At 53.5% G+C, this 25,293-nt stretch overlaps 1 protein-coding gene across 1 annotated transcript in view; it reads left to right on the top strand.

Annotated features, from left to right (window-relative positions):
- NUP210 (nucleoporin 210) overlaps window positions 1-23,615 on the top strand; it is a 109,161-nt gene extending 85,546 nt beyond the window's left edge. Inside the window, exons 28-41 of the mRNA XM_004368677.1 lie at window positions 261-392; window positions 1,643-1,801; window positions 5,349-5,440; window positions 7,154-7,328; window positions 8,756-8,928; window positions 10,848-11,068; window positions 12,588-12,724; window positions 15,246-15,369; window positions 16,320-16,466; window positions 18,754-19,001; window positions 19,852-20,068; window positions 21,978-22,073; window positions 22,153-22,236; window positions 23,515-23,615. Of these exons, the coding sequence (XP_004368734.1) occupies window positions 261-392; window positions 1,643-1,801; window positions 5,349-5,440; window positions 7,154-7,328; window positions 8,756-8,928; window positions 10,848-11,068; window positions 12,588-12,724; window positions 15,246-15,369; window positions 16,320-16,466; window positions 18,754-19,001; window positions 19,852-20,068; window positions 21,978-22,073; window positions 22,153-22,236; window positions 23,515-23,615 (2,106 nt within the window). The remainder of the gene's footprint in view (window positions 1-260; window positions 393-1,642; window positions 1,802-5,348; window positions 5,441-7,153; window positions 7,329-8,755; window positions 8,929-10,847; window positions 11,069-12,587; window positions 12,725-15,245; window positions 15,370-16,319; window positions 16,467-18,753; window positions 19,002-19,851; window positions 20,069-21,977; window positions 22,074-22,152; window positions 22,237-23,514) is intronic.
- The last annotated feature ends 1,678 nt before the right edge of the window (window positions 23,616-25,293 follow it).

Consider the following 25,293-nt stretch of genomic DNA (forward strand, 5'->3'; position numbering starts at 1 on the left):
GCCCTGGCGAGACACACCCATGGCAAGAGGTAGGCTAGTCCTGCCCTTTGTGTGACCGTCTGCTATTGCTTCTTCCCACACCTGTGCTGCACCCTTGTCTCGTTGGGAGGGATTGGGCTTGGCTCCCAGACATGGAAGGTGCGGGCTGTGGAGAGACCATCCAGGTAATCCAGGTAGCACCACAGGGCTCCAGGTACTCCTGGCATGGACTCGGGGCGGGCTCCTGCCTTGGGGTCACAGGGCCTGACTTCTCCCCCTAGATGCCCGTCTATGTCACCGGGATCACCAGCAGCCAGAACCCTTTCTCCTTTGGTAATGCTGTGCCTGGCCTGACCTTCCACTGGTCTGTCACCAAACGGGATATCCTGGACATTCAGGGTCGGCACCACGAGGTAACCACCATCAAGAGTTGCTCTGTCCTGCATCTCTGGCCAGTGTCCTGGGTGGGTGCTCTCACCACATCTCCACGCACAGGGTCTGCACCTTTGTGCCCAAATGTTGTCGGGATCCTTCCTCTTCTCTTGGGGCTCACACAGACTCCCTTCTCCCAAACACTGCCCCACAGGATCCTGATCATGTCTAGGAGTATGGTCTCCCTAGCACCCCAAGCCTGGTCCACAACCCCTTTGCATTGCAGAGGACCAAGCAGAAGGCAGCAAAAATAACAGCCTTGTGGGGAAGCCAGAAAAGTTCTAGAATGTCAAAGGGTCTTGGTCTTCTGACCCGCTTTTTGAGATGGCATCTGGCAGCTTGGGATTTTCTCCGGTTTTACCCCAGAGCTCAGCCAAACTTCCCTTCCCTTAGCCCTCTGTAGGGCCCTTGAGCAACCTTGGAGTCTCAGTGAGGTGGGGAGGGGGTGTGGGGAACCTGCCAAGCTCCTCTGTGTGTTAACTGAAGCCCAGAGGTGGGACAGGACCCGCCCAGGGCCACACAACCAGCGCAGACCTGTGCCAGGGAGCTGGGTGTGTGACTCCAGGCTACAACACTGGCTGGACACACAGGACCCTGTGTAGAGGGCTGGTTCTGAGAGGCTCTTTGCTTTATCCGTGGACAGTTGGGGTGGAGGCCTTGGGAGAGGGACAGGCACAGGACAGGTCTCCTAAAGTCAGCCCTAGTGTAGTGTAGGATGGTTGCCTCTTTCCCTCCCCAGTGGGCCCGGTGTGCCTGGGGTGGTTTCCCACATTGCTTTCCAGGCACACTGGCAGTGCAGCTTATTAATGGACACCTCATAATAGGAGGGTCTATTGCTAATCATGACAGAGGACCAGACAGAAAGCTGCAAAAACAACAGCCTTGTGGGGAAGTCAGGACAGTTCTAGAATGTTGCAGGGTCATTCTGTGGCTCCTGTTTTGGAGATCCTACAAAGCCTAACTTCCCCCTTGGTGATTCATAACCCACCCTAGAACATTGAAGACTCTGACAAGTCCCACTATAAAGAAAGCTGCTCTGCTTTACCAGATTCACCCGTGGACATCATGAAATGCAGCATGGGGCATGGTGCTATCGGGCTGGGGTGACTGCAGGCAGTCGGCTGTCAGACCCCCCGCAGCTGGGGGGAGTCTGGGGCTGCTGTCAGGCTCTGTCCTCCCAGGGTGCAGGGAGCCATGCCCTTCCTGACAGCGTGTTTGGCATCTGTCCTAGGCATCACTCCAGCTCCCATCGCGGTACAACTTCGCCATGAACGTGCATGCCCGAGTGAAAGGCCGTACTGGGCTGAAAGTGGTGGTCAAGGCTCTGGATCCCACAGCTGGGCAGCTGCACGGTCTTGCCAAGGAGCTCTCCGATGAGATCCAAATCCAGGTAAGGGCCAGAGCGGCAGAGAAAGGCCCACATGTAAGTGGGAGGGCAAGTGCCAGGGCCATTTTCTCACTGGGCTGGGCAGCTACATGAGCCCTTTGCTGCCCCAGCCGGGAGGGCTGGGGTGCTGATGGGAAACAGGGCACATTCATGCCCTGAGGCACACTAAGCCAGCTAGGGGAGATTGATCACCATGTGGTGAACCTGGGTGTGGGGACCTGGGGGTGTGTAACGTGCTGTGGGAGCCCAGGACTGGGCTGGCTGAATGCCTCAGAGAGGAGGTTATGTTTGTCCAGGCAGAGGGAACAGCATGTGCAAAGGCCTGGAGGCCTCCAAAAATCACAAATAATTCTGATCTTAGAGTCTGAGGTACCTTAATGATAGGAAGAAGCTGGAAAAAATCTGTGCTGGGCCATTAATTTAATGATCTGTGTTTATTTAGCAAACACTCACATAGCACTTAATAGGGCAGACATGCCTTTCTGGACTTTGCCGCATTAATGCACGTCATCCTCACATGACGCTGTGAGGCAGTGCTGCCACTGGACAATGAGCCAGAGGCACAGAGGTGAAGTGACCTGCTCCAGACTGCAGAATGAGCAGCAGGCCGGGCTGCGGTGGCCTCGAGTGCCCTGCGTGGGCAGCCTGGTGGGCATTGCAGCAGTCGTTCTGAAGGTGGGGGAATCGAGCCTTGTGGGGCAGTCTGTTAAGCCCCATGGACTCGCTGCAGTTGAACACGGTGCCCAGCCCTCTCCTCCGGCCAGCACTTGACCCCTGTGTCACTTGCCCAGCCTGTGCCTCCTGCTCAGCAAAGCTGACTTTGGATACCCTCCCCCACCCCTCTGGGCCCTGTCTGTGAAACGGAAGTTGGCACAGTGGCTCTGAAGAGCATTTTTAGCTTCAAGGGCCCCATTCCGCTAATCTGGGATTCAGTGACTCTTGGATCCTCCTAAATTGCAAAGAAAAACGAAATGCAGTCCCTAAGTGTCTTGAGAGAAGGAGTAGTTTCAAGTCGCCCCTTCAAAAATAAAGAAACCATTTCTAACCCAGGCATAAACCCAGTCAGGGATAACCAGTAACACCAGTTGCCATCCTGTTGACCCTGACCCATGGCATCCGTGTGTGTCAGAGTAGAACTGTGCTCCATGGGGTTTTCAATGGCTGACTTTTTGGAAATAGATTGCCAGGCCTTTCTTCTGAGGTAGACTCAAACTGCCAGCCTTTCAGTTAGCAGCAAATGTGTTAACCATTTGTACCACCCAGGGACTCTATCAGATTTTAAAAGAAAGCAACAACTGCTTGTCACCCCAGCCGCTGCCTACACACGGGCGCGCACACACACACACACGCACACACACACGCACGCACACGCACGCACACACACGCACGCACACGTATTCTTCCAGGTTAAAAATAAAATGAAATAAGTTCTGGCACCCATCAGGGAATTAAAGATGGGACTTTGCAGCTTCCAAATTCCGTGACCTTAGTTGAGTCGCTCAACATCTTTGTGCCTCAGTTTCCTCACCTGACAGCAGATGGAACTGGAGTAAATCAGAAACTAGAGAAGCTGGATCCAGCCCACAGATGTGTCTTACTTGGCTCACTCAATGCTTTTAAACATTTTTCATTTGTTGGCAACATTTAAAAATAGGAAGATTCTGCATAAAAATCTAATATAGAGCTTGTCTTGAAAACATGGCATTTTGTCAGATGGCAAAACCAGCCAGAGATGAATGGTAGCCTCCCCTTTAAATAGAGCTGTGTGCTCCAGTTTGCCTCAGTCCCCACCATTCCCTGTTGTCTCCCTGAGAGGGAGGCCGAATAGCAGTTGCCATGTATCTTGGTGCTTGCAGTGTTGCTTTTCGTGTAGTAGTGTTAACAGGAAAGTGAGATATCTCGTGCCTTCAACTGCGCTGAAAAAGGGACAACAGACAAAGAATGCATGTTTTAAGAAAAATAAGAGGAAGCACTTTTTTGTATGTGAATGGAGTTACTACACAGTAAATGTGTCAGAGTCAAAATTTGTGAGGCTGCTTCTCTCTTGGATGTTGCCTGCCGGACTGAAGCTGGCATCTGAGTTTGCCCTGGACTCAGCTGACACCAAAACCTTATCCAGCTCCCAAAGGCGGTTTATCACTCACTGTTTAGGAAATGCTTCCACTCACTGTGTTACGTGAACCCCACCACTCTTTTGAGATGGGTATGGCTAGGATTATTAGTTGTAGACCCACTGTACAGATGAAGAAATCTAGAGTGTATTAGGTCTGGGCAGGAGGAGAGTCAGGCCAGTTTCCTCCTGGAGAGCATTTGTCAGTTCAGAGATATTAGATGCTGGCTTAGGAGCTGAGGCCGTAGGATCCAGCTGGTCTGGTCGGGAGCCCGCGGGGAGCACAAAGTACAGCTGTAGCTGCGCAGCATGGAACTGCCCCTGAGGCAGGCTTGGATGCCAAGGCTTCTGGCATCCTCGGGAGTTCTTAGCAGGGTGATGGGCGCATTAGGGTGCATACAGAGAAGGATCTGGAGTTCCCCTGATGAGTGCTGTGACGTGGGCTCTGGGAGCCACTGAGGGCTCAGACCACCTGGGAGTGACAAGATCGGCTTAAATCCTGTGGTTTTCAGGCTCATCATCTGCCCGACTGAACTCACATCACTCCCTTCCACCTGTCTCTGCAGGTCCTACCAGAGCATGGGGTCAGGGGGTGGGCAGAGATACGGGGCCAAGATGGTGACTGGGAAATTGTTCTGAGATGTAGACAGGAAGGAGCAGAAGGTCTGGATGAGAGAAAAGAACACTGAACGGTGCTTGTGGCGACAGCTGAGCAAGGCCCTGGGCCATTCCGCCTGCTGCCTTCCTCCACGCCCGGCAAACACAGCCCTCCAACTTCGAGCAGGAGAGGCGCTCATTTCGGGCTCCATGAAGCAGCTCCCCGTGGAGGTACACAGCGTGAGGCTGCCTGCTTTTTCTCACTGCGCCTTTGACCTCCTTGGAGCCCTTGTGGCACAGTGGTTAAGAGCTACAGCATGCTACTGTTGCTAACCAAAAGGTTGGCAGTTCAAATCCACCAGCCACTCCTTGGAAACCCTATGGGACAGGTCTACTTTGTCCTATAGGGTCGCTATGAGTCAAAATCGACTCGATGGCAGTGGGTTTTGGTTTTTATTTTTTAAAGGTCAGCCTTAATAGTCAAGTCACTAGCTCCCAGCAGGTGGTAGCTCACAACAGTTTTTCTCATCCCTGGTCCCCCTTGGCTGTCCCTGCTAGGAGGGAAGGCAGATACCTGAACCTGACTCTGGTGTATCATAGGAAATAAAACCAGTAAACCAGTTGCCTTGAGTCGACCCTGACTCATAGCGACCCCATGTGTATCCGAGTAGAACTGTGCTCCATAGGATTTTCAATGGCTGATTTTTTGAAAGTAGATCAGTAGGCCTTCTGAGGCACCTCTGGGTGGACTCAAATCACTAACCTTTCACTTAGCAACCAACTACATTAACCGTATACACCACCCAGGGACTCATAGGAAATCAAACTTGCCTTCTCTTCTAGGTATTTGAAAAGCTGCTGCTGCTGAACCCTGAAATAGAAGCAGAACAAATATTAATGTCACCCAATTCATTTATAAAGCTTCAGACAAACAGGTACGTGACTCAGTCTCTGTTCTCCACGAGGTTGGGGAGCTGTGCTTGCATCCGACAGCTCATTTGTCAGAGCTGTTAGGGCCACGGTGCTCTAGTGAATTGTGCATCTCTCTGGGTGTTGCGTTTCAAGTGGATGCACTTCTGCATCCTTGTCTCCACCGCTGACTGCCTCTCTTCCTCCACACTGTGCCTCCCTGCCGTGCCTCTTCTCCTCCCTGGAGCCTAGAAGCATTTTAATGCTAGCTGCTAACATTCAGTATTTAAAAAGGAAAAAAGCACCAACGTGAAAGTGTTAAATTTTTCAAATGCCCCTGCATTTCAAGACTTGCCAATCAAAGCGTGGTCCATGGACCAGAAGCAGCAGCATCACCTGGGAGATGTTAAAATGCAAATCTTGGGACCAACCAGACCTACTGAATGAAGGCCTGCATTTTAACAAGATCCCCAGGTGATGGGTATGCACGGTAATGTTTGAGAAGCCCTGTTTCAAAGCACGTCTGCAAACGTAATTCCTGCCTTTGATTCAAAGGGGTTACCTTTGGTGGTTATGCACTTGTATTAGAGCCGTGGTTGCAAAGTGGGGGAATATCTGGACCATAGCATCATTTATATGTTGCATTAAACACACACGCAGTGTTCATTCATCCAAAATTATCTAAACACCAAGCTCTGTGGTAGGCTCTGGGAACACAGAGGTGAATGACATACAGTGTCCTTGAGGAGTCCAATGGGGGAAGAGACGAGTATAGTATGAGAAGGGCTGTAATAAAACAAGCCATAATGTTCAAGCCAGAGCCCAAAGAAGGGCCCTTCACTCGTGGATTTAGGGAAGACATCACAGATGGAGATGCTTTAACTGGGTCTTGAAGGATGAATAGGAGTTCATCAGGCTAACAAGGAGAGGGGCTAATCAGGGGATGAAAGTCCCGGCAGAGGCAGTAGATTTGCTTGAGGCCATCTGGAGAGGGTCTGTGGAGTCAAGGCAGATAGAGAGGTGAGAGGGGTAGCCCTGGGAGCTGGAGTCCTTTCCTTCCTGTGTTTTTATTACGTGGATGAAGATGTAAGAGTATAAAATCTATGTAATTTGTTTCCTACCAAGTGTATAATATCCATACAGTGTACAAACCACTTAGAGGGTAGCTTGTTTTACCATGTGAACAGTCCTTGGAAATAGGACAGGGCAGGGTCGTTGTTCCCCTTTCACAGTGGAGGCAGTTGAGGCCAGGAGGCAAAACACTGGACCTAAAGGGACACAGCTGGGGCCGGCATTGAGTTCTGTCAAACTCAAGGTCTCACCCTCTTTCCAATACGTCAGGCTGCCTTATCTCAGTAAATCAAACACGATTTACCGCAGAAACCATCTTTGACAATAAATATCCCACATAGCTGAGGGAAACTCAGCCCTCCTGGTCCTTCCCTCCCTACCAGCCAGCCCGGGGTAGGTGGTGCTTTTGGAGCGTGAGAAGCAATGTTCTGCTTGGAACTCTTGATTTTCCAAATTAGGTTTTCGTTGAGTGACTGATGAGGCTGCGACAGACTGGCAGTGCATGGCCTTGGTACACGGTGGGACCAAGAGGGCTTTCTTCTTCTCCCGGGAGCAGTGGAGAGCCCGAGGGTGAACCGCAGGCGGTCAGATAGAGTGCAGTGGGTCTCCACCCCTCACTGGACCCACTTCTGCCTTCTGTAAAAACAGGTCTGCTTTGTGTTCCAAAGGGATGGTGCAGCGTCTCTAAGCTACCGTGTTCTGGATGGGCCCGAGAAGGTTCCTGTCGTGCACATTGACGAGAAGGGCTTCTTGGTGTCAGGATCCATGATTGGGACATCCACAGTCGAAGTGATTGCTCAAGAGCCTTTTGGGGCCAACCAAACCATCATTGTTGCTGTTAAGGTGGGTAAGACTAATTCAAGGCCAAAGGTCCTAGATAAAATGTTACAGTGACTTCTCGCTATCAGAGCTGAAGCTCCTTGGAGATTATTCCATCTTTCATTTCATAGATGGGGAAACTGAGGCCCAGTGAGGTCTGTGATTTGCCCAAGGTTGTAGAGCGCGGACTAGCACCCAGTGTCCTGCCTGGCAGATTGGAGCTGTGGCCACCAGGCCTGACCACTAACCTTATCATTACTGGCTGATGGACCCTACTCTATGCCGTCCAGTGCCTGGAACATGATCGTTCTCAAGAGTATTGAATGAATGTGCTGGGTCCCTTACATAAGGGATCCCATGTAATCCTCATTACAACTTTGGGAACTAGGTGGTATTTCCCCATTTTACAGACAAGAAAACAGACTTGGAGTAGAAGTGACTTGCCCAAAGTCACCGCGTGACTGAGTCAGCCTGGATTCGATCCCGAGTTGTGTCTTTCCCATTGTAGCACAGCACCTCCCGTGGCCCCTCTGCCCTCCTGTGCTCCTTAGTTACGGAGGCTTTCTCCTGGAATGTGAACTGGGCGTCACTGGATTAAGTCCCAGGGTTTATCCTGGAACAGAATTTTCTCTTCATATCGTATCATAGCCTCTTTCTGAATCTTAGCTGACAGAGAAAATACATCATCACTCTAATTTTTAGACTCTACCTGGCTCCCAGGCCAAATTCCTTAAAAGAAGGTCTCTTTATTCCCAGTAGGTGCCTGGCAGGGAGCCCCCTACCCTAGTTCTTAAGTAAGTGAAAGTGGCTGACTGCTCATCCTATCTCAGCGTATTTATTGAGCACCACCTGTGTACCAGACACTGTACCACTGAACTTTGTCATAGACATGCAGACTTGGGGAACTAGCTCTTGGCCAAGGACAGGTTTTACTGGAGTCAGAGAATCAAGTTTGCCATTTATGGAGCCCAGGTTCTGGGGATGCAGAAGGCACCTCTTCCCTCCCTTCCCCATTGCTCCACCCAGCTGTGCTCTTGCTCAGGGCACTAGTGGGCATGGGGCAGCCCACAGAGGGTGCTGTGTCTGCATCTAAGGGCACGGTCTCTGCTTTCCATGCCTAAAGAGCAGGTCCTTCTCTAAGAGATGAGCCTTCAAAGCACAGGGCATTGATTCTTGGCAATGAAACTAACGAACGGTCTTCTAACTTTTCAGAGTCTGGACTGTGACTCTCACATGTTGGGTTTTCTCATCATGGGAAGTCCCTACTGTGCTGGGAGAGTGAGCCTTGTTGCTAGGTAGGGCCATTCTGGGAGCGAGCAAGTGCAGCCCCAGCCCGTGCTGTGGGAGGTGGTTTCCAGGGAGGCAGCCCCAGCCCGTGCTGTGGAAAGTGGTTTCCAGGGAGGCCGGTTCCCAATGGGGAGGCAGCATCAAGCATGCTCCTCTCCCTCCAGGTGTCCCCTGTTTCTTACCTGAGGATGTCCATGAGCCCCGTTCTGCACACGCACAAGGAGGCTCTGGCGGCCCTGCCTTTGGGAATGACCATGACCTTCACTGTCCACTTCCATGATAACTCTGGAGACATCTTCCACGCTCACAATTCGGTCCTCAACTTTGCAACTAACAGGTAGGGTGTGGGTGATGCTGATTTCTCCAGCAAAGCCAAAGGGTCAAATGTGCGTGAAGGAACACAACTTTGAGTGAGGGAGGGAGGAATCCAGCATGAACTGAGGCCTGCTGTGTGCCACGCCCTTCCATGTGACAGCTCATTAACTCCTTGCTGTAGACCATTTGTAGAGGTTCAGAGAGGTTAAGCCACTTGCCTAAGGCCACACAGCCAAGAAGTGGGGTTTGAATTGTAGGTTCCACCTGACTCCAAGTGCAACTCTTTTTGACAGACTCTTTGGAATACAGGTGCAGCCTCAGCCCTAATGTGAGGAGAGAGGGGTGGACTTGAGAGTGAGGGAGGGAGCCTGGCTTCAGCCTGGGCCTGCTGACACCTCCGAGTCTTCTAGAGCAGTGATTCTCAAATTGGGATTCCAGAGCAGCAGCAGCAGCATCACCTGGGGACTGTTAGAAATGCACATTCCCAGGGCCCTGCAATCTGTTTTCACAAGCCCTCCAGGTGATTCTGATGTGCATTAAAGGCTGAGAACCCCTGCTTTAAAGGAAGACAGACGAGCATCAGTCCCAGGAGGAAGAAGTGGGGTTTGAGGGAAGATTGTGTCCAAGTATCTGTGACCAATTCCAGCTTGGGCTTCCCATAGGCCCTGCATCAGATGTGTTCCCTTTATTGCTGAACACATCCAAGGCCACAGTCAGACCTGATCCAAGCCCCTCTGTGGACCTGTGAGCTTGGGCAAGGTGGGTCACCCCTCCAACCCTCTGTTTCCACACCTGCCATGTGTCATGTGAGAAACATCGCCTTACCCCCAGGGCCATCAACCGAGATAACGGCTGTGAGGGCCTTTGGCAAACTGGGAAGCTCCTGCACACACTATTGCTCGTCTGTCCATCTGGGATATAGGCGGCCCTGGGGGAAATGGGGCCAGGCTCTCCCAGCCCCTTGGCTGCACACACAAATCACGGTGTCCCTTTTGTGGTAGGAGCACCTGTTTCATAGAAGGAAGTTGGTGAAGCAGGGACCCCAACCCCCCACCTCCCCATCTTGCCAAGCCTTCCACCACAACAACTTTAGCTAATGTTGACTGAGCACTTACTTGGTGCCAGGCACTGGATTAAGCACATTATAGCTACTAACTTCATTTAGTACTCACAGTAAGCCTGGGACACAGGTACTGTTATTATCCCATTTTATAAATGGAGGAGACCCGGGTTCAATGACTGGCCATTGCACCTCATGCACAGCTACCACCCATCTGTCATTGGAGGCTTGCACGTTGCTATGATGCTGAATAGGTTTTAGTGGAGCTTCTGGATTAAGACAGATTAGGAAGAAAGGCCTGGCGATATACCTCTGAAAGTTAGCCAGTGAAAACCATATGGATCACAACAGTCCGATCTGCAACCAATCGTGGGGATAGCATAGGACTGGGCGGTGTTTCGTTTTCATAGTGCATGGGTCAGCATGAGTCAGGGGCTGACTTGACAGCAGCTACGAGCAATAACACAGATAAAGACACGGGCAGTGAGGCTGCATGACTTGTTTGAGTCTCACGGTGAAGGGCAGCCTGTGCTCTCTAACCACTACGCTGTATTGCCTTCCTGGGATGCACTAGTGCCCCAGTGGGGAAGAGAGTGAAAAGCACTTTGTAGATCACTTTCCTCACTGGCCTTGGCTTTCCCTTCTGGAGTATGGGGGCAAGGATGCCAGCAGTTCCCAGCTAAGGACTGTGGGTTCTGTCCTGAGGGTGATAAGTGGTGGCCCCTTATCAGGAGCAGCTGCTTGGAAAAGGTGAGTCGGAGTGACACTTGGAGGCTTAGTCAACTAACAGCTTCACTCAGCAGAGGACCTGGACTGCGTTTCTTCCTCTGGAGCTGGGGCTTCTTCCCTGAGACTGAGCGCCTCATCTTTATTCTGCCTAGAGACGACTTTGTGCAGGTCGGGAAGGGCGCCACCAACAATACCTGTGTCATCCGTACTGTCAGCGTCGGCCTGACGCTGCTCAGTGTGCGGGACACGGAGCACGCGGGCCTTGCCGACTTCATCCCCTTGCCGGTGCTGCAGGCCATCTCCCCAGAGCTGCCTGGAACTGTGTGGGTGGGGGATATCCTCTGCCTAGCCTCTGCACTCATCAGCTTGGAAGGTAAGTCAGATACTGGCAAGAGACACCTTTTTCGTCCTTAGCACTTCCTTCGGTGGGAGTGGGCTCCCTGTGGGGCAGGGGTTGTCATGCCTCATCACAACAAGCAGGAGCTGAATGATGCTCTAGAAGATAAGTTCAAAACCTATCATCCACGGGCCAGATCCAGCCTGTGCCTGGTTTTATAAATAAAGTTTTATTGGCACACAGCCATGCCCAACCCATTTATGTCTTGTCAATAGCTGTTTTCACACTACAATGGTAGAGTTGAGAAGTAGCAACAGAAACCATGTGGCCCCAAAGCCTAAGATACTTACTGTCTGGCCCTTTGTTGAAAATGTTTGCTGACCTCTGCTCTAGAATGAAAAACCAGTTGCCATTGAGTTGATTCCAACTCATGGTGCGCCCGTGTGTCAGAATAGAACTGTGCTCCATATGGTTTTTAATGGCTGATTTTTCAGAAGTAGATTGCCAGGGCTTTCTTCCAAGGTGCCTCTGGGTAGACTTGAACCTCCAACCTTTCAATTAGCAGCTGAGCGCATAACTGTTTGCATCACCCAGGGACTCTACTGTCCATAGAGTTTTCTGCTATTGTGGAAATGTCCTATAGCTACGCTGTAGTAAGGTAGCTACTAGCTGTTGAACACCTAAAATATGGCTAATGCAGCTGAGGAAACTGAATTTTTTTGTTTTATTTAATTTTAATATAGTAGCTAGTGGCTACCATATTGGACCACATATGTCTAGGAGACTTAAGTAAAGAATATTGGCCCAGTTCAGTAGTTTCCAAATTTCAGTCATTTTCATAACCACCTGTGTGGTTTTTCTACATCCGTGTACTGCACATACAATTATTTACTTATCTTTTTTCTAATTGGCTCTCTTTATCTAATTAAATTGGTTTTAAAAGTAAATTAAATACCCCCTTTAAAGAAAAGCAAATATAATTTTCCATAAACAGAATGTGGTGTTGAGTTTTTTAATTGTATTTATTGCACAATATAATTAACTTTTAACTAAGAACTGTTGTCTGGTGACAACTCTGAGCTGGCGCCTACTTTCTGTTTGCTAAAAGGGAATCAGACATCAAGTGGGGAGGTGGGCTGGGGGGAGGCTGGAGGGCGAGCAGCCAGATCCTTGAGGGGCGTCAGGTAAACCTCATGCAGGGAAGGTTGAGAGATGCCCAGCAAGGCAGTGTTGGGTCTGGGAGGAGGGGCTGGGGCTCATTCTCAGCAGGAGCCACAGCCGTGCAGAGAGCAGTGGGCAGTGGGAGCTGCCGATACCACTGTGTGGTCAGAGCAAGGCTGCAGAGGGGACAGCAGCCCACCCTAACGGCAGAGGACCGGGGTCCTAGGCTGGGGTGATAAGTAAGTTCCCTGGGGCAGTGAGTGTGGAGTGTGGTGGGGGCGGGGTGGGGAGGGGCACAAGGAGGCTGGCACGGTCGTCGAGGCGAGGTGGGGTTGGGCTGGAGTATCAGACATGGGAATGTGGGAATGAGTGACATCAGGGTCTTCTCTCCCAGGCCTCTCGGGGACCTGGAGCTCCTCAGCCAACAGCATCCTCCTCATCGACCCCAAGACAGGCGTGGCCGTGGCCCAGGATGTAGGATCTGTGACCGTTTACTACGAGGTGGCCGGGCACCTGAGGACCTACAAGGAGGTGGGCTGGCCCTCTCAGAGCAGAACCTCAGCTTTCAGTACCAAACAAATCCCTTTTGTTTAAGACAAAAGCACCACCTGGCACCTTCTGGGCCCATGCTGGGATTGGGAGTCTGCCACCCACTGACTTTGCCTGGGGTCAGGCTCCCTTTCCTCAGAGGCCTCATCTCCCCATCTGAACGTGGCATGATGACAAAGTGGTCTTGTAGAGTCCAACCCAGTGCCTACTGACCCCTGTATGGCACCTGGAGATGAGAACCTCTGGTGTGGGTATTTTCCAGGAGCCGTGGGTGGGTGGGCCAGCACCAAGATGTGACATCACCAGAAAGTTAAACCTCCTCCAGCAAGTCACCTTTGGAGTCTTTCTGGAGGTGAACAGAACCATTCTGTCTTCTATTTGTCTCCAGCTGGGAATGAATCAATGAGGAAAGTCTGGTCGATTTCCAAATGTATCTCATTTTTAGAGCCAGCATGCGCTTTATCGAACCCAGCAGTTTAACCTAATAGTTTACATATTTAGTGGGCAATTCTGCAGTTTGAGCGAGCCGCTTGCAGATAGAGGTATCTTGTAACTTATAAGCCGTGCCCCTCCCAGGGGCTCTCAGCCCCACAGGAGCTGCTGAGAGTGGTCGAGGAAGAGGCCTGGGACGGGGTCACAGCAGAGGAAACGGCATGAGCAGAGTGGCCAGGTTCAAGAGCAGAGCTGGTGTGACAGGAACAAAGGGCGTTGTGGGGAGCTTTGTGATCAGATCACAAACAGCTTTGCTTCCAAGTAGTTGGGTGTATTGGTTAGGAGTGTGAGTTCTGGAGTTGGGCTCTCTGAGTTCAAATCCAAGCTCCACCACAGAGAAGCTGTGTGTCCTGGGGCAAGTTATTTAACCTCCCTGTACCTCAGTTTTCTTGCCTGTAAAATGGGTATGATATTGTTGGCGGTGATCAAATGAGTCAATATGTGTGAAGCACTCAGAACAGTCCTCAGCACAGAGCAAGTCCTCTCAGGAGGTATTTGCTGCTGCTGCTGGTTTTCCAAGGTCAAGAGGCCAGAGCTCATGCAAGAGCAGTGGGGAGACCTGAGGGAGGTTTTTAAGTAGAATGTTTTGGAACGCTCGCCCTTGACTGGTGTGGGATGAGAGCTCAGCCCCTGGTATACCTGCAGGGTGACAGTCAGTAGACAGGATGGGCCCTCAGCAAGTACCGTGGGATGGGGTGGAGACAAGGGCCCAGGAGGGAGGGTCCTCAGAGCTCAGTGGCCATTTGGGAAGTGGTGGATGAGGGAGAAGGAGGGTTTGGGGTGACCCCCAACATCTGACTTGGAGGATGAGGTTGATGGTGGTTCTTTGTGCTGAGAGGGGGCACAGAGTGGGGGCTGGTAGGGGGAGATGAGTGTATCTAGTGGGGTGAGCGTAGGTGGTGGTAGTCCTTCCAGGCGCAGCTGGTCAGGGCACCAATAGACTGTGCACCTGGACCCCCAGTGAGGAAGGCTGGTGGGCGGGGATACCACACTGGGCAGATACAGAGCAGGAGGGAGGCAAGACCGAGGCCTACAGGACCTGTCTCCAAGGTGTGGAGGAGCTAGAGGAGCCAAGGGAAGAGAAGCGAAGAGACAAGAGGTGTTCATGCAGGGTAGCGGCAGGCAACCTTCCGTCTGCCCTTCAGAGATGGCGGTGACCATGGAGAGGAGGAGGAGGAGGTTGCTGGGGTGTCTGGGGGTGGATCGAAGCCTCCACACAGGAATGTCCTGTCTCAGAGTGCTGACCAGCTCTGTGTCAGGCAGTGCCCTGGGAGCTGCGGGGGTTCCGGGGAGGAGTAAGGCCCCGTCCCTGCTCTCCAGGAGTGCATGTTGTGGGAGAAATCAGACCCAGACATGTGAGACCTGTGTAGGAAACAGGAAGTGCCCAGGGACTGCTCAGAGAGGAGTGGACGGCCTCCAGCTGGAGGTGGAGGCATTGAGCTGGTCCTAGGGGATGGGCAGGCAGGTTGGGCTCTGCAGAGGAGGTAGGAGGGTATCACAGGCCCAGGGAGCCTCAGGGAGGCGTGCACAGCGGTGTTTGGTGGACTGGTTGCAGGGTGGGCCAAAGGGAACAGGGGAGCACCCAGGCAGGCGGGATTCAGGAGGGCTTCTACCGAGGCGGTGTGCATTTGCATTTTGGCCAGGTTGATTTAGTTTGAATAAATGACAAAGTAAAATCGTCCTTCTCCCTTTGCCAAAAGAGTAGTGAGTCCAATTCATGAACAGAAGCGAGAGCATAGCTGTTACAGGAGCCAAACCCACCCCAGGCTGATCAATGACCCCCACCTGCTGCTCAGCTCCTGGTCTGCTGATGGCAGAGCGCTGGACTGTGAGGTCTGACCAGCCAGGCTTGCAATCCCAGCTCTGCCACCTTCCAGCAGGTCATTTGCTCTCAAGCCTCATTTTTGTCACCTGTGAAATGGGTCATCATGGCTGTAAAATGTGGTCATGAAAACGCCCAGCCTGGCGCACACAGTGGAGCTCAGGGACGTTATCCTGGTTCTCTCCCCAGATCACGATCGGTGTCCCTCCGAGGATCGTGGCCCGTCACGTCCGCGCTGTCCAGACTGGCTCCCAGGAGGTCACAGCCTCCAGAGTGACCATCGCCTTGGGAGACAGAAGCTCTAACCTGATAGGTGTGGAACTGGGGGGCTCAGGTGCTGGGGGAGGGAGCGGGGAATGGCTTCTCATGCCCCACTCAAGGGCTTTTGTACACTTTCCTTCCTCAAACTCAACCCAGCTCCAGAGCGAGCATTCCACCCCAGCTCCCCTCCCCCACAGCATTTTAGAAATAGACTCCCGACAGCAGAAGCGGTGGAGGGATCTTCATCAGAGAGCCTGGCACCCAGAAACTGCAGCTTCTGAGCTGGACATACTGTTTAAGCCCTCAGGCGCCAGAGCAAAAAGAGCTGCAGTTTGACACCATTAATCCCAGAAACTAAGGACTTAGCAGGGCCTGTCGCTGATTTTGATTTTTATAATGACTTTTCCCAAGTCACGCATGGGACAGACAACCCAGCCCCCTGCCCATGATAGCCCTGGACAACAGCAGCCAGGAATAAATACATCAATATGGACTGACTTTAAAAAAAAAAAAAACCACTTAACTGTTAAAATTAATTACCGCTGTTCTCGTTCTGATTAATGAGGCAGCCTTATTACATACAGCATGGAAACCTCTTTTTCCTACCACAGTACAAGTGCACAGTGTTGCTAAATGATACTCAGTGTATTCTCCTGGAGAACTGTTGCCCTCCTGACATCAAGAAATAAATCGCCCATGTTCCCCTGCTGACAGGCACCAGGCCATGTGTTAGCGGTCCAGCCTGTCTGCTGAATGCAAGCCCTAGGACACATGCAGGAATGATCTGAGGTGGTCCGTGATTGCAATGATCCCCTCCCCTGTACAGTTCATCCTCGCATTTTATAAACTGTGGTCCTTGTGTGGAGGGGGTGGTGGGCTCAGGTGGCGTGCATGACCAGCCAGCCCTTGTGTGTCCTGCTCTGTCCCCTTGTGTGGAGCCACAGAGGCAGGTGCGGAGGCTTGAGGTGGTCCGCGCCCCTCTCACCCTCTGCCCATCTCCAGGCGAGTGCACTCCTGCCCAGATGGATGTCATCAAGAGTTTGCACCCTGAGTCCCTCATCAGCTGCCAGCTCCAGTTCAAGTGGGATGTCTTTGACTTCCCGGCACGGGACATCTTCACTGCAGAACCCAGGTTTGACGCAGCTCAGGGTAAGTTTGCGAGTTGAAAGCGAAAACTGCCTGCACAGGGGCTTTGCCTCCTTGGAAATCACAAGTCTTCATGTGTTTGGCTCCCAGTGACTGTGTCTGGATGGGCAGGGCCTGTCAGGAGCCCGGCCTACAGAGTGATGTCGGCAGCCCTTGCTTCCTGGCTCCATGTGGCTGCCCGGAGGGGCTGGGAGCCCTGTGCCCGGCTGTGGCAATTCTCAATAGCCAGCTGTGTTGTTAGTTGCCATCGAGCCAATTCCAACTCATGGTAACCCCATGTGTGTAGTGAAGAGCTGCTCCATAGTTTTCGAGACTGTGACCTTTAGGAAGCAGATTGCCAGGCTTATCTTCTGAGGTGTCTCTGGGTGGGTTTGAACTGCCAACCTTTCGACTAATAGCTGAGTCCTAAACTGTTTGTGCCACCCAGGGACCAGTAGCCAGCTATCCCCAGCAGAAGGTGCAAGGGCTTTAGAGTGGGAAAGCCTGGGTTCACGTTCTCTTCTGCTGTTTCCTGGCGCAGAGCCTGTGGGCGCTAGAGCTCTTGGCTCCCCGGTCTGTGCCAATGGGATGAGGGTGCCTTGCTCTGCATTCAGGTCAGGGCTCTGGAGAGGAACAAGTGGAGCCTGGGTGGAAGTGTCCTTATTAAATAGTCAAGGCTGTGCCCGCAAGCTAGAGCACAACAAGAGTGGTGGAGCTTATGGCCACCAGTGTGGGCTTAGGTGACTGCCTGGCCCTCCACTTACCAGCTGAGTGACACTGAGCATCACCCCATTACACCAAGAGGACTGCCCCTCGTAGGGTGCTGCAAGGATTCATCAAGATAATCCCTGCAAGACGCTTGGCATAGTACCCGGCACATAGTGAGTGCTTGAGGGTAGCTGCCAGCCTCATTACGAGTTATCCTGGGGCAGTTTTTAAGTTCTTCCAGAGACCCCTGCTCTAACAACATTCTGCCTCGTCTTAGCTGGGAGAGTTGGCAACCAGAGGTTACCTGTCGTAAGCCTCGTCTGTAGATGCAGGCTCAAGTGGAGTGCCCCCGCCCCCCCCCCCCCCGCCACCCTCCACCTGGATTGCTCCACATCTCTGTCCCTCCAGCAGCAGCACCAAAGTGTCTTCAACACCCTCCACTGTGTGAGATCAGGAGTTGTGTCCTGCAGGTACACTGTGTCCTGGGCCCAGGCCTGGGGGCATTGACTTGCCCACCCAGTGGCCAGCACAGAGTAGATGCTCAGTTGGTGGTCCCATCACTAGCTTTAATGCCAATGTTGGCCTTGAGGGATGTGATGTCAGCCTGCCTGTCTGTTTCCTCAGGTGGCCACAGCAAAACACCACAAGGCGGGTGGCTTTAAGGAAGAGGCATTTATTGTCTCACGGTTCTGGAGGCTAGGAGTCCAGTTCAGGGAGTCAGCAGAGACGTGCCCTCTCTGTCAGCTCAAGGGAAAGGTTCTTCCTTTTCTCCTTTAGGTTCTTAGCTCTGGGCGTGCTTGGTGGTCCTTGGCTTATAGGCTGACCCTCACATGCTGTCTTTCCTGTGTGTGACTTTTTTTCATGTCTGTCCTTCTCTTTTATAAAACACCACTCAGGAAGGATTAGGATTAGGACCCACCCTACTCTGGTGTGACCACATTTAACATGACTGATAACATCTGCAAAGAAAAACACTATTTCCTCAAACGAGGTCACGTCACTGGTGCGGGGGATAGGGCTACAACATATCTTTTTGGGGGGATACCACTCAATGCATAACCCCACTTTACCAAGAGAAATTGCGGGCTAGCTGCTGAGGAAGCTGACTCACCTGGGGTCGTTTGGCTGGTCTGGGCAGAGAAGGGACCCTAACCCAGGCAGTGCTCATTCTATTCATGCTTGTCTACTCTGCGTCAGGCCTGGGGAATTGAGCAGACCCAGGTCTTCACAGAATGCCCTGCTGCATCTGGTGCTGTAGGCTTCCTGAGGGTCAGGCCCCACATTGGGTTGTGGTGTCTGGTCAACAGTTATTCACTGCTGCTCTGGGCCAGGCCAGCTGGGCCCTGAGATGCAGAGCTGACAGATGTGGTTCCTGCCCCAGGAGATACAGTGAACAGATGATTCTGAGACAGTGAAGGGGGTGACAGTGGCCACAGAGAGGGGTGTCCAAGCTGGGCCAGGGCACTAGAGAGGGATTCACAGGAAGCCTCCTGGAGGTGGCGATGCTGCACTGGGGCTGGGGTTGGGGGTGAGTACGAGTTCCCCAGTTAGAGGAGCAGGGGAGGAGAGGGGCAAGGCACGATGGACACCCTTGTCTCTGCAGGCCAGTACTTCTGTGCCATCATGATGCACAGGCTGACGGACAAGCAGCAGAAGCACCTCAGTATGAAGAAGACACCTCTGGTGGTCACAGCCTTCCTGTCCGGCGGCTCCTCTGGAGAGCAGGTGGGGGCCGAGGTGCCCTTCAGCCCAGGGCTGTATGCTGACCAGGCAGAAATCCTGTTGAGCAACCACTATACCAACTCCGAGGTCAAGGTCTTTGGTGCCATGGAGATCCTGGAGAACCTGGAGGTGTGTGGGCCCGTGTGTCTCAGGTCAGGTGGGACTTGAGGCCTCCAGAAGGGCTCGGGGGGACCTGGAAGCCTTGGACCACCTCATCACATCAGCATGTAGGACACGGAGCAGTGAAGAAAGCCCTAATCCCAAACCCACTGCCAACTTGCTGTGCCACTGGGGCAGGCCCCTCTCTCCAAACTCACTGTCCCCACCTGCTAAGTTTGGGTTGGAGAGGGATCTCAAGGTCTTGGAGTCTGGCAGTGGGGAGAGGGTTGGAGAGGGATCCCAAGGTCCTGGAGTCTGGCAGTGGGGAGAGGATCTGACGTGATCTGGCGAAGGAGTTCGTCGGCTTCTCTGTCCACTCCTAGTCTTGTGTTGTTGCAGCGAACTGAGCTGAATATTCTCCACGAGAGACAGTGATGAACGTTCATTGTTGATGGTGGAGGATCTGCCAGGCTTGGGTGCGGGGCTGCTGGAGATGAGTCCATTAGCCGAGCTGCAGCCTGCTCCTGGATATGTGATGTTTAGTGCTATTTTGTGTTGGTTTAGCATTTTTTTAAAAGCACTTTATTAGAATTCAATGTTATCAATCTGTTCTTTCCTTAAAATCACCCTGGGTGTAGACAGTGCTTTCTGCCTTTGTAAATGGCATGCTGTCAATTAGACATACCCAAGAAATGTCATCACACTCCTAGGAAGTGGGGCCTGGGTGTGGCCCCTGACCCACAGGGCCCTGGGAGGGAAGCACGGCATAGCTGGTGGAGCGGGGGTGTCTCCAGACTTGGCTGAACGGGTTGCATCCCCGGGGGTCTGCGGCCGCGCTCAGTGCCGACCAGCTGCCCCCTAGCACTGACCATCCTCCCAGGTGAAATCCGGCTCCCCTGCTGTACTGGCCTTCGTGAAGGAGAAGTCTTTCGGACTGCCCAGCTTTGTCACGTACACGGTCAGCATCTCCGACCCCGCGGCCGGCAGCCAGGGGCCCCTGTCCACTGCCCTGACCTTCTCCAGCCCCGTGACCAACCAAGCCCTTACCCTTCCGGTCACCGTGGCGTTTGTGATGGATCACCGTGGACCCGGTCCTCGTAAGTCACGCACGGCTGTGGGGTGAGAGTGGGGAGGTCAGCAAGGCAGGGTGTCCCCTCAAGGGGAAAACTGTCACTCTCTCCTTTGCTCCCCGTTCTTCCCCCAGTCTATTCTCAACATGGCAGCCAGGGGGAGCCTGTTAACATGTGACCAGGGCACATCCTCCCCGGCTCAGCCTCCTCCGGGGCTCCCACTGCACTCGTGGCGGGGGAGCCCAAGTCCTTTATGGCCCACAGGCCCCGCCATCAGCCTTCCTGACCCATCTATGACCTCGTCCCCCCTGCACACTCCTCCAGCCACACTGGCCTTCCTGTTTCTGGAACACATACAGCCCCAACTTGAGACCTTGGCGTGCTGTTCCCTCTGCCTGGAACACTGTTCCCCTACACAGCCCCTCAGCCAACTCCCTCACCTCCTTCAGACCTTCCCTCAAATGTTACCTCCTCAGGTAATATTTAAAATCACCACCTTACTCCCAAATACTCTCGCCGCCCCCCCCCTTCTCCCCATAGCACTGTTGCCATCTATCAGCCTATATAGTTTTGTTAATTATTCAGTTTTTGCTGGTCTTCCCCAGGTAGAAGTTAAGTATGTGAGGCAGAGCTTAGAGTATGTCCTCCCTAGTATAGCATAAGCACTCAGTAAACATGTTGAAATGTGGAATGCGTGAATCTACTTCTTCAGTTGTCATTTGTTGTGTGCTAGACCCTGTGCTGGGCAGATGAGCGAGAAGATACAGAATTACAATACAGTAAGACAGGAAGGATTCTAAAATTGTGGCGGAGGAGAGAGGGGGCACCAAGGCTGGAGGTTAATTTACCTCTTGTGATGAAAGGCAGGTCAGGGAGCTCCTTCAGCCGGGTCTTGAAGGATAGCAGTGAGGAGGGGGATGCAGGGAGAGAGGCCCTGTGGTCCATATGCAGGGCTGGCTCATGAGGAGCCGTGAATGCAGGTGGGGCTCGGTTGTCCCTAGACCAGGGTAGTGACTGGCTAGTCTGGCTGCCCAGCTGGGAGTGGACTAAAGAGGGGCCAACATTAGGGGCGCTTGAGGAGGCCACCACCTTCTTCCTGCCGAGTGGGGCTATGTCCTCACTTAGGACAGCTCCAGTGGTGTGGAAGGAGGGGCAGATTCAGGGGGCTTTGTAGGCAAATGCAGCAGGATTCAGTCACTGATAGGATGTGAGGCTCGGGTGACGAGGAGGGAAATCTAGGATGAAGCGGGTTCCGGGCCGTCCCCAAGTGGGGACCCTGGAGGAGGAGCAGCTTTGGGATAGAAGATGTCATCTTAGTCTCCTAGAGCCACCATAGCAAAATACCACAGAGTGGTGGCTTTAAACAGCAGGAAATTTATTGTCTCACAGTTCTGGAGGTCAGAAGTCCAAATTCAGTGCATCAGCAGGGTATTCTCCCCACCCCCCACGGCCTGGGTTCAGAGACAGGCGTCCCTGTCCCACCTGGCCAGCGCCTGTGTCCTCTGGCCTCCAACTTCACGGCTCCCTCTCATGACTTGGCCTTTTCACAAAGTCCTTGCCTTCTGGGCAGTGTGGCCGACGCCCAGGCACCCTTATGCCAACTCTCCCAGACAGGCAGAGTCTACACTCTCATGGGTGCAGAAACTCAGCCTGCCTGTGGAGAATCGAGGCGCTCCAAAAGGAAGAGCATTTCCTCAAAGGAAACAGGTTCTCAGGCAGAACAGCGTCTGGGCCCAGTGGCCGGAGGTGGAAAAGGACGAAGCGCTGGGTGGCAACCCTCAAGAGTGGATGCTGGCCCGGGGCTTAAGCAGGCCACCTCACTGTTCTGAGCTCAGGGTCCTGCTGTCAAGACAGGCCCAGAGCCCCATCCCCAGGGCTGCGTGGCCAGGGCTGTGACCAAGTGGTTTGGGTAACCCTTCTTTCCTTTGAACTGCAGATGGGGCCACCCTCTTCCAGCATTTCCTGGACTCCTACCAGGTCATGTTCTTCACGCTCTTTGCCCTGCTGGCTGGGACCGCTGTCATGATCATAGGTGAGGCAGGTGGTGCTGCACGTTTCTTGGTAGGCTTCCCCTCCCCCGACCCCGCTCTAACCAGCCGGTGGTTTTGCAGCCTACCACACAGTCTTCACCCCCCGAGAGCTCGCCGCCGTGCCAGCCTTCTCACCCACAGCCAGCCCGCGGCACAGCCCCAACTGTGAGTAGCTGCCCTGAACCCTGAGTCTCAGCAGGACTGTCCCTGGGCAAAAGCAGCGGCTGGGATCTGGGGCCCGGGGGCGGGTCTGGGCACTAGCAACAGGGAATGGCAAGGGCCCCAGCTCACAGTCCTGGTGAGGAGGAGTTTCTCCCCAGGCATCGCTGAGCTGTGTGTGCTGGAGGGCTAGAGGAAGCTCTTTGCAGGTGTGCAAGTGGGCCTGCCGGCCACGTGCTGGGGCTGCTGAAGCCGGGATCTGAGTTCCCCGGGTGGACTGGCTGACTTGGGTGGTGGTTCTGGGCAGTCCTGATGCAGGAGTCCCTGAGGGAGAAGACCAGCAGAGCCCTTTCCTCTCAACCGTGCCATCATCCTCTGGTGGCCCCGGAGGTTTGACGACCTTATACAACTCCTGGGTGCGCCTGTCTCTGTGAGTGGCGGTCCGTGAAACGGCAGTGCGCAGCCCATGCGGCTGTACCCGGCGGCCCTTTATGTCTCCTGGTTGCCATTCGTGGGCTCTCTCCCCAGTACAGGAATTGTTGAGCTGCTATCTACTGACCCTACAGGGCCAGGGCTAGGCTTCACAGAGTCAGTGAAGTTTTTGCATAAAGATGCGTTTTCCTGGGTAACAAGATTCCCACATGCATCCTGGATGCCTAGAAGCACCGCCTTCTACCAGGCTGCCTCTCACGCCTATGAAGCAGCACTTAGGGAGAGCCGTGGAATATTGAGCAGCCATTTCCTCGCCACTCCAGTGGTTTATCCAGCTCTTCTTGCAGTGGCCTCTCACTCGTATCGCTACATCTCCCAGTACTGCCACGTCTGTGTCGGGCCACAGTGGAGTCCTGGTGTTGCCTCCCAAACACTCCAGGCCCTTCCACACACCTAAGGCTTTGTGCATGCTGTCTTCTCTGCCAAAGATGCTGTTCTCTGATATATGAACTGCCCTCTGCGCCAGCATGGCCACCCTCCTCCGAGAACAGAGAGCCCGTCCTCCCCTGTGGGCCCCCTAGACAGATGCTGCCTCAAGGGCCTGCATTCTCTCCTGTTGTCACTGCCTACTGTGCGCACTGCTTGGTTCAGTCCACAGCCACCCCGCCCATGTCAGGGCCAGCTCAGTGAGGTCCTATGGTCCCCTCCTGGCCCAGCATTGCCCTGGGGAATGAATCTTAAGTGTTAGCAGCACTCTGCAGCCGTGGGTAGCACAGGCACCGATGAACATTTGAGGAGTGAGGTGATCTCGCTCCGGCTCTGTGGCTCACTTCATCTCTCTTTCTGCTCTAGATTTTGCTGCCTCATCACCACCGTCTTTCAACGCACTGCCTCCTGGTCGCAAAGCCAGCCCTTCCTCAGGCCTCTGGAGCCCAGTATATGCCTCCCATTAGGCAGCTAACAGAGCTGGGTGACAGGAGGCTACAGATATGATGCCGGTGCAGTCCCTGCCGCATCCACCCTGAGCCAGCCCCTTGCACCCGGGCACCCCTATACCTGAGCCCCCTGCACCCCATCTCCCCACGCCCAAGCCCCCATGCCTGGGCCCTCCACACCCAGGCCTCCTGCACCTGGGCCCCCATCCCACTGCCCACTCTGCCACCATCTCTGTTTTGATGGCGCTACAACTTAGGTTGTGCTTGTTAGCTGCTGCTTATATGGAGGGCTTTGGGTTTGGTTTTCTTGCCCTCGGGGCTTGGCAAAGCTCAGCCTTCAGCTCATTCCTGTACGCCTGGTTGTCTAGAGTTTCTGGACAGCATGCCACTGTGTCTTCATCTCCCCCGGAGCTGCTAAAACTACTCCCTCCTCAAGGCTGGAGCAGTTAGAAGCTCTGTTTAGAAGTCATCTGCAGATGATGGGACTGTAGCGCTCTCAGGGAAAGGATTTGTCATTACGTTTTTATTTCTGTGAGGCTTTTCCTTGTAAAAACTTACTTTCCCCCTTATCTGACTGTTGCTAGGAAGTTAGGAGTGTGAGTGGGCATGATGCCCTGTGCTCTGGGGGCTCTGTCCTTTCCAGCCTCAGGCATTCAGAGTGCAGGGAACCACCTTGGCTTAGCCTGAGAGTGAAATCCACGTAAGAGTAGAGCCAGGCTGTTCTCTCTCTTGGGCCACTGTGACCAGTCCTCTGGTTCCTTTGCTTTGTAAGCTGGTGGGACGTCCTGTGGACCTCGCCCTTGGGAGGCGGGAGTGGGGAACTTGGCTCTCCCTGCCCAGCCTCTCCCTTGGCACGAGCGTCCAGTCATCATTAGGACAACAGAGCCAGAGACAGGTCTTCTTTTCTGTTGGTTTGTTTTAAGGAGCCGTTGTATTCTGCCTAAGCACAAAGACAGTGTTATTTGTTCCTTTTTTAAACCGCACAGCGTTTGAGTACCTCAGCAGACCTGAGCCCCTGCCCTGCCTGTGAGAGGTGGCCCTGCACAGTCAGTCCTCCGGCCTAGACCCGCCAGGCAGCTCCCACAGGCACCCGCGAAGCCCGTGGCCAGGGAGGAGGGCCGGAGCCCAGATGTCAGGGCTGCCCTCCAGGACGGGCCTCACCGAGCAGCTAGGCTCCACGGGGCTGAGAGCCTGCCCCTTGAGCTCCTCGGTCAGGGCTCCCAGACTTCTGCGCCACCCTGCTCCTGGCAGGGAGACGCCGCTGAAGGGGAACCTGGACACTCAGCCCAGAGCCAGTCAGGCGGGGACGCTGCATTTGAAGAGTCCAGTTTGACTCTAAAGATAAAGTGTGAATCAGCCTCAGTCCTTTGGGACGGGGCTACAGGATTTATTTTCCTACCGTTGGAGAAAGGAAGCATTGTGCCTTGCGTATGACCTGAGCCCACACTGACAACTTGGATGTCAATACGAGCGTTTTCTACCTGGTTATTTAATAAAGTGCTGTATGATTTCTTAAGAGGAGTGTGGTCATTGATGCGTCCTACCTGGAAGCTCCCCCAGCCCTGGGGGCTCTGCCTCTCCCTCACCACCCCTCTTTTCTCTCTCACTTGCCACCAAAGCCTGGCTTCCCACCTTGAGAGACCAGCATGGTGCCAGGGGCAGGCAGCCTTAATGTCTTCCCACTACTGCCCTCCCC

The sequence above is a fragment of the Trichechus manatus genome, unplaced genomic scaffold, assembly GCF_000243295.1.
Source record: "Trichechus manatus latirostris isolate Lorelei unplaced genomic scaffold, TriManLat1.0 scaffold00001, whole genome shotgun sequence".
NCBI lineage: Eukaryota > Metazoa > Chordata > Mammalia > Sirenia > Trichechidae > Trichechus > Trichechus manatus.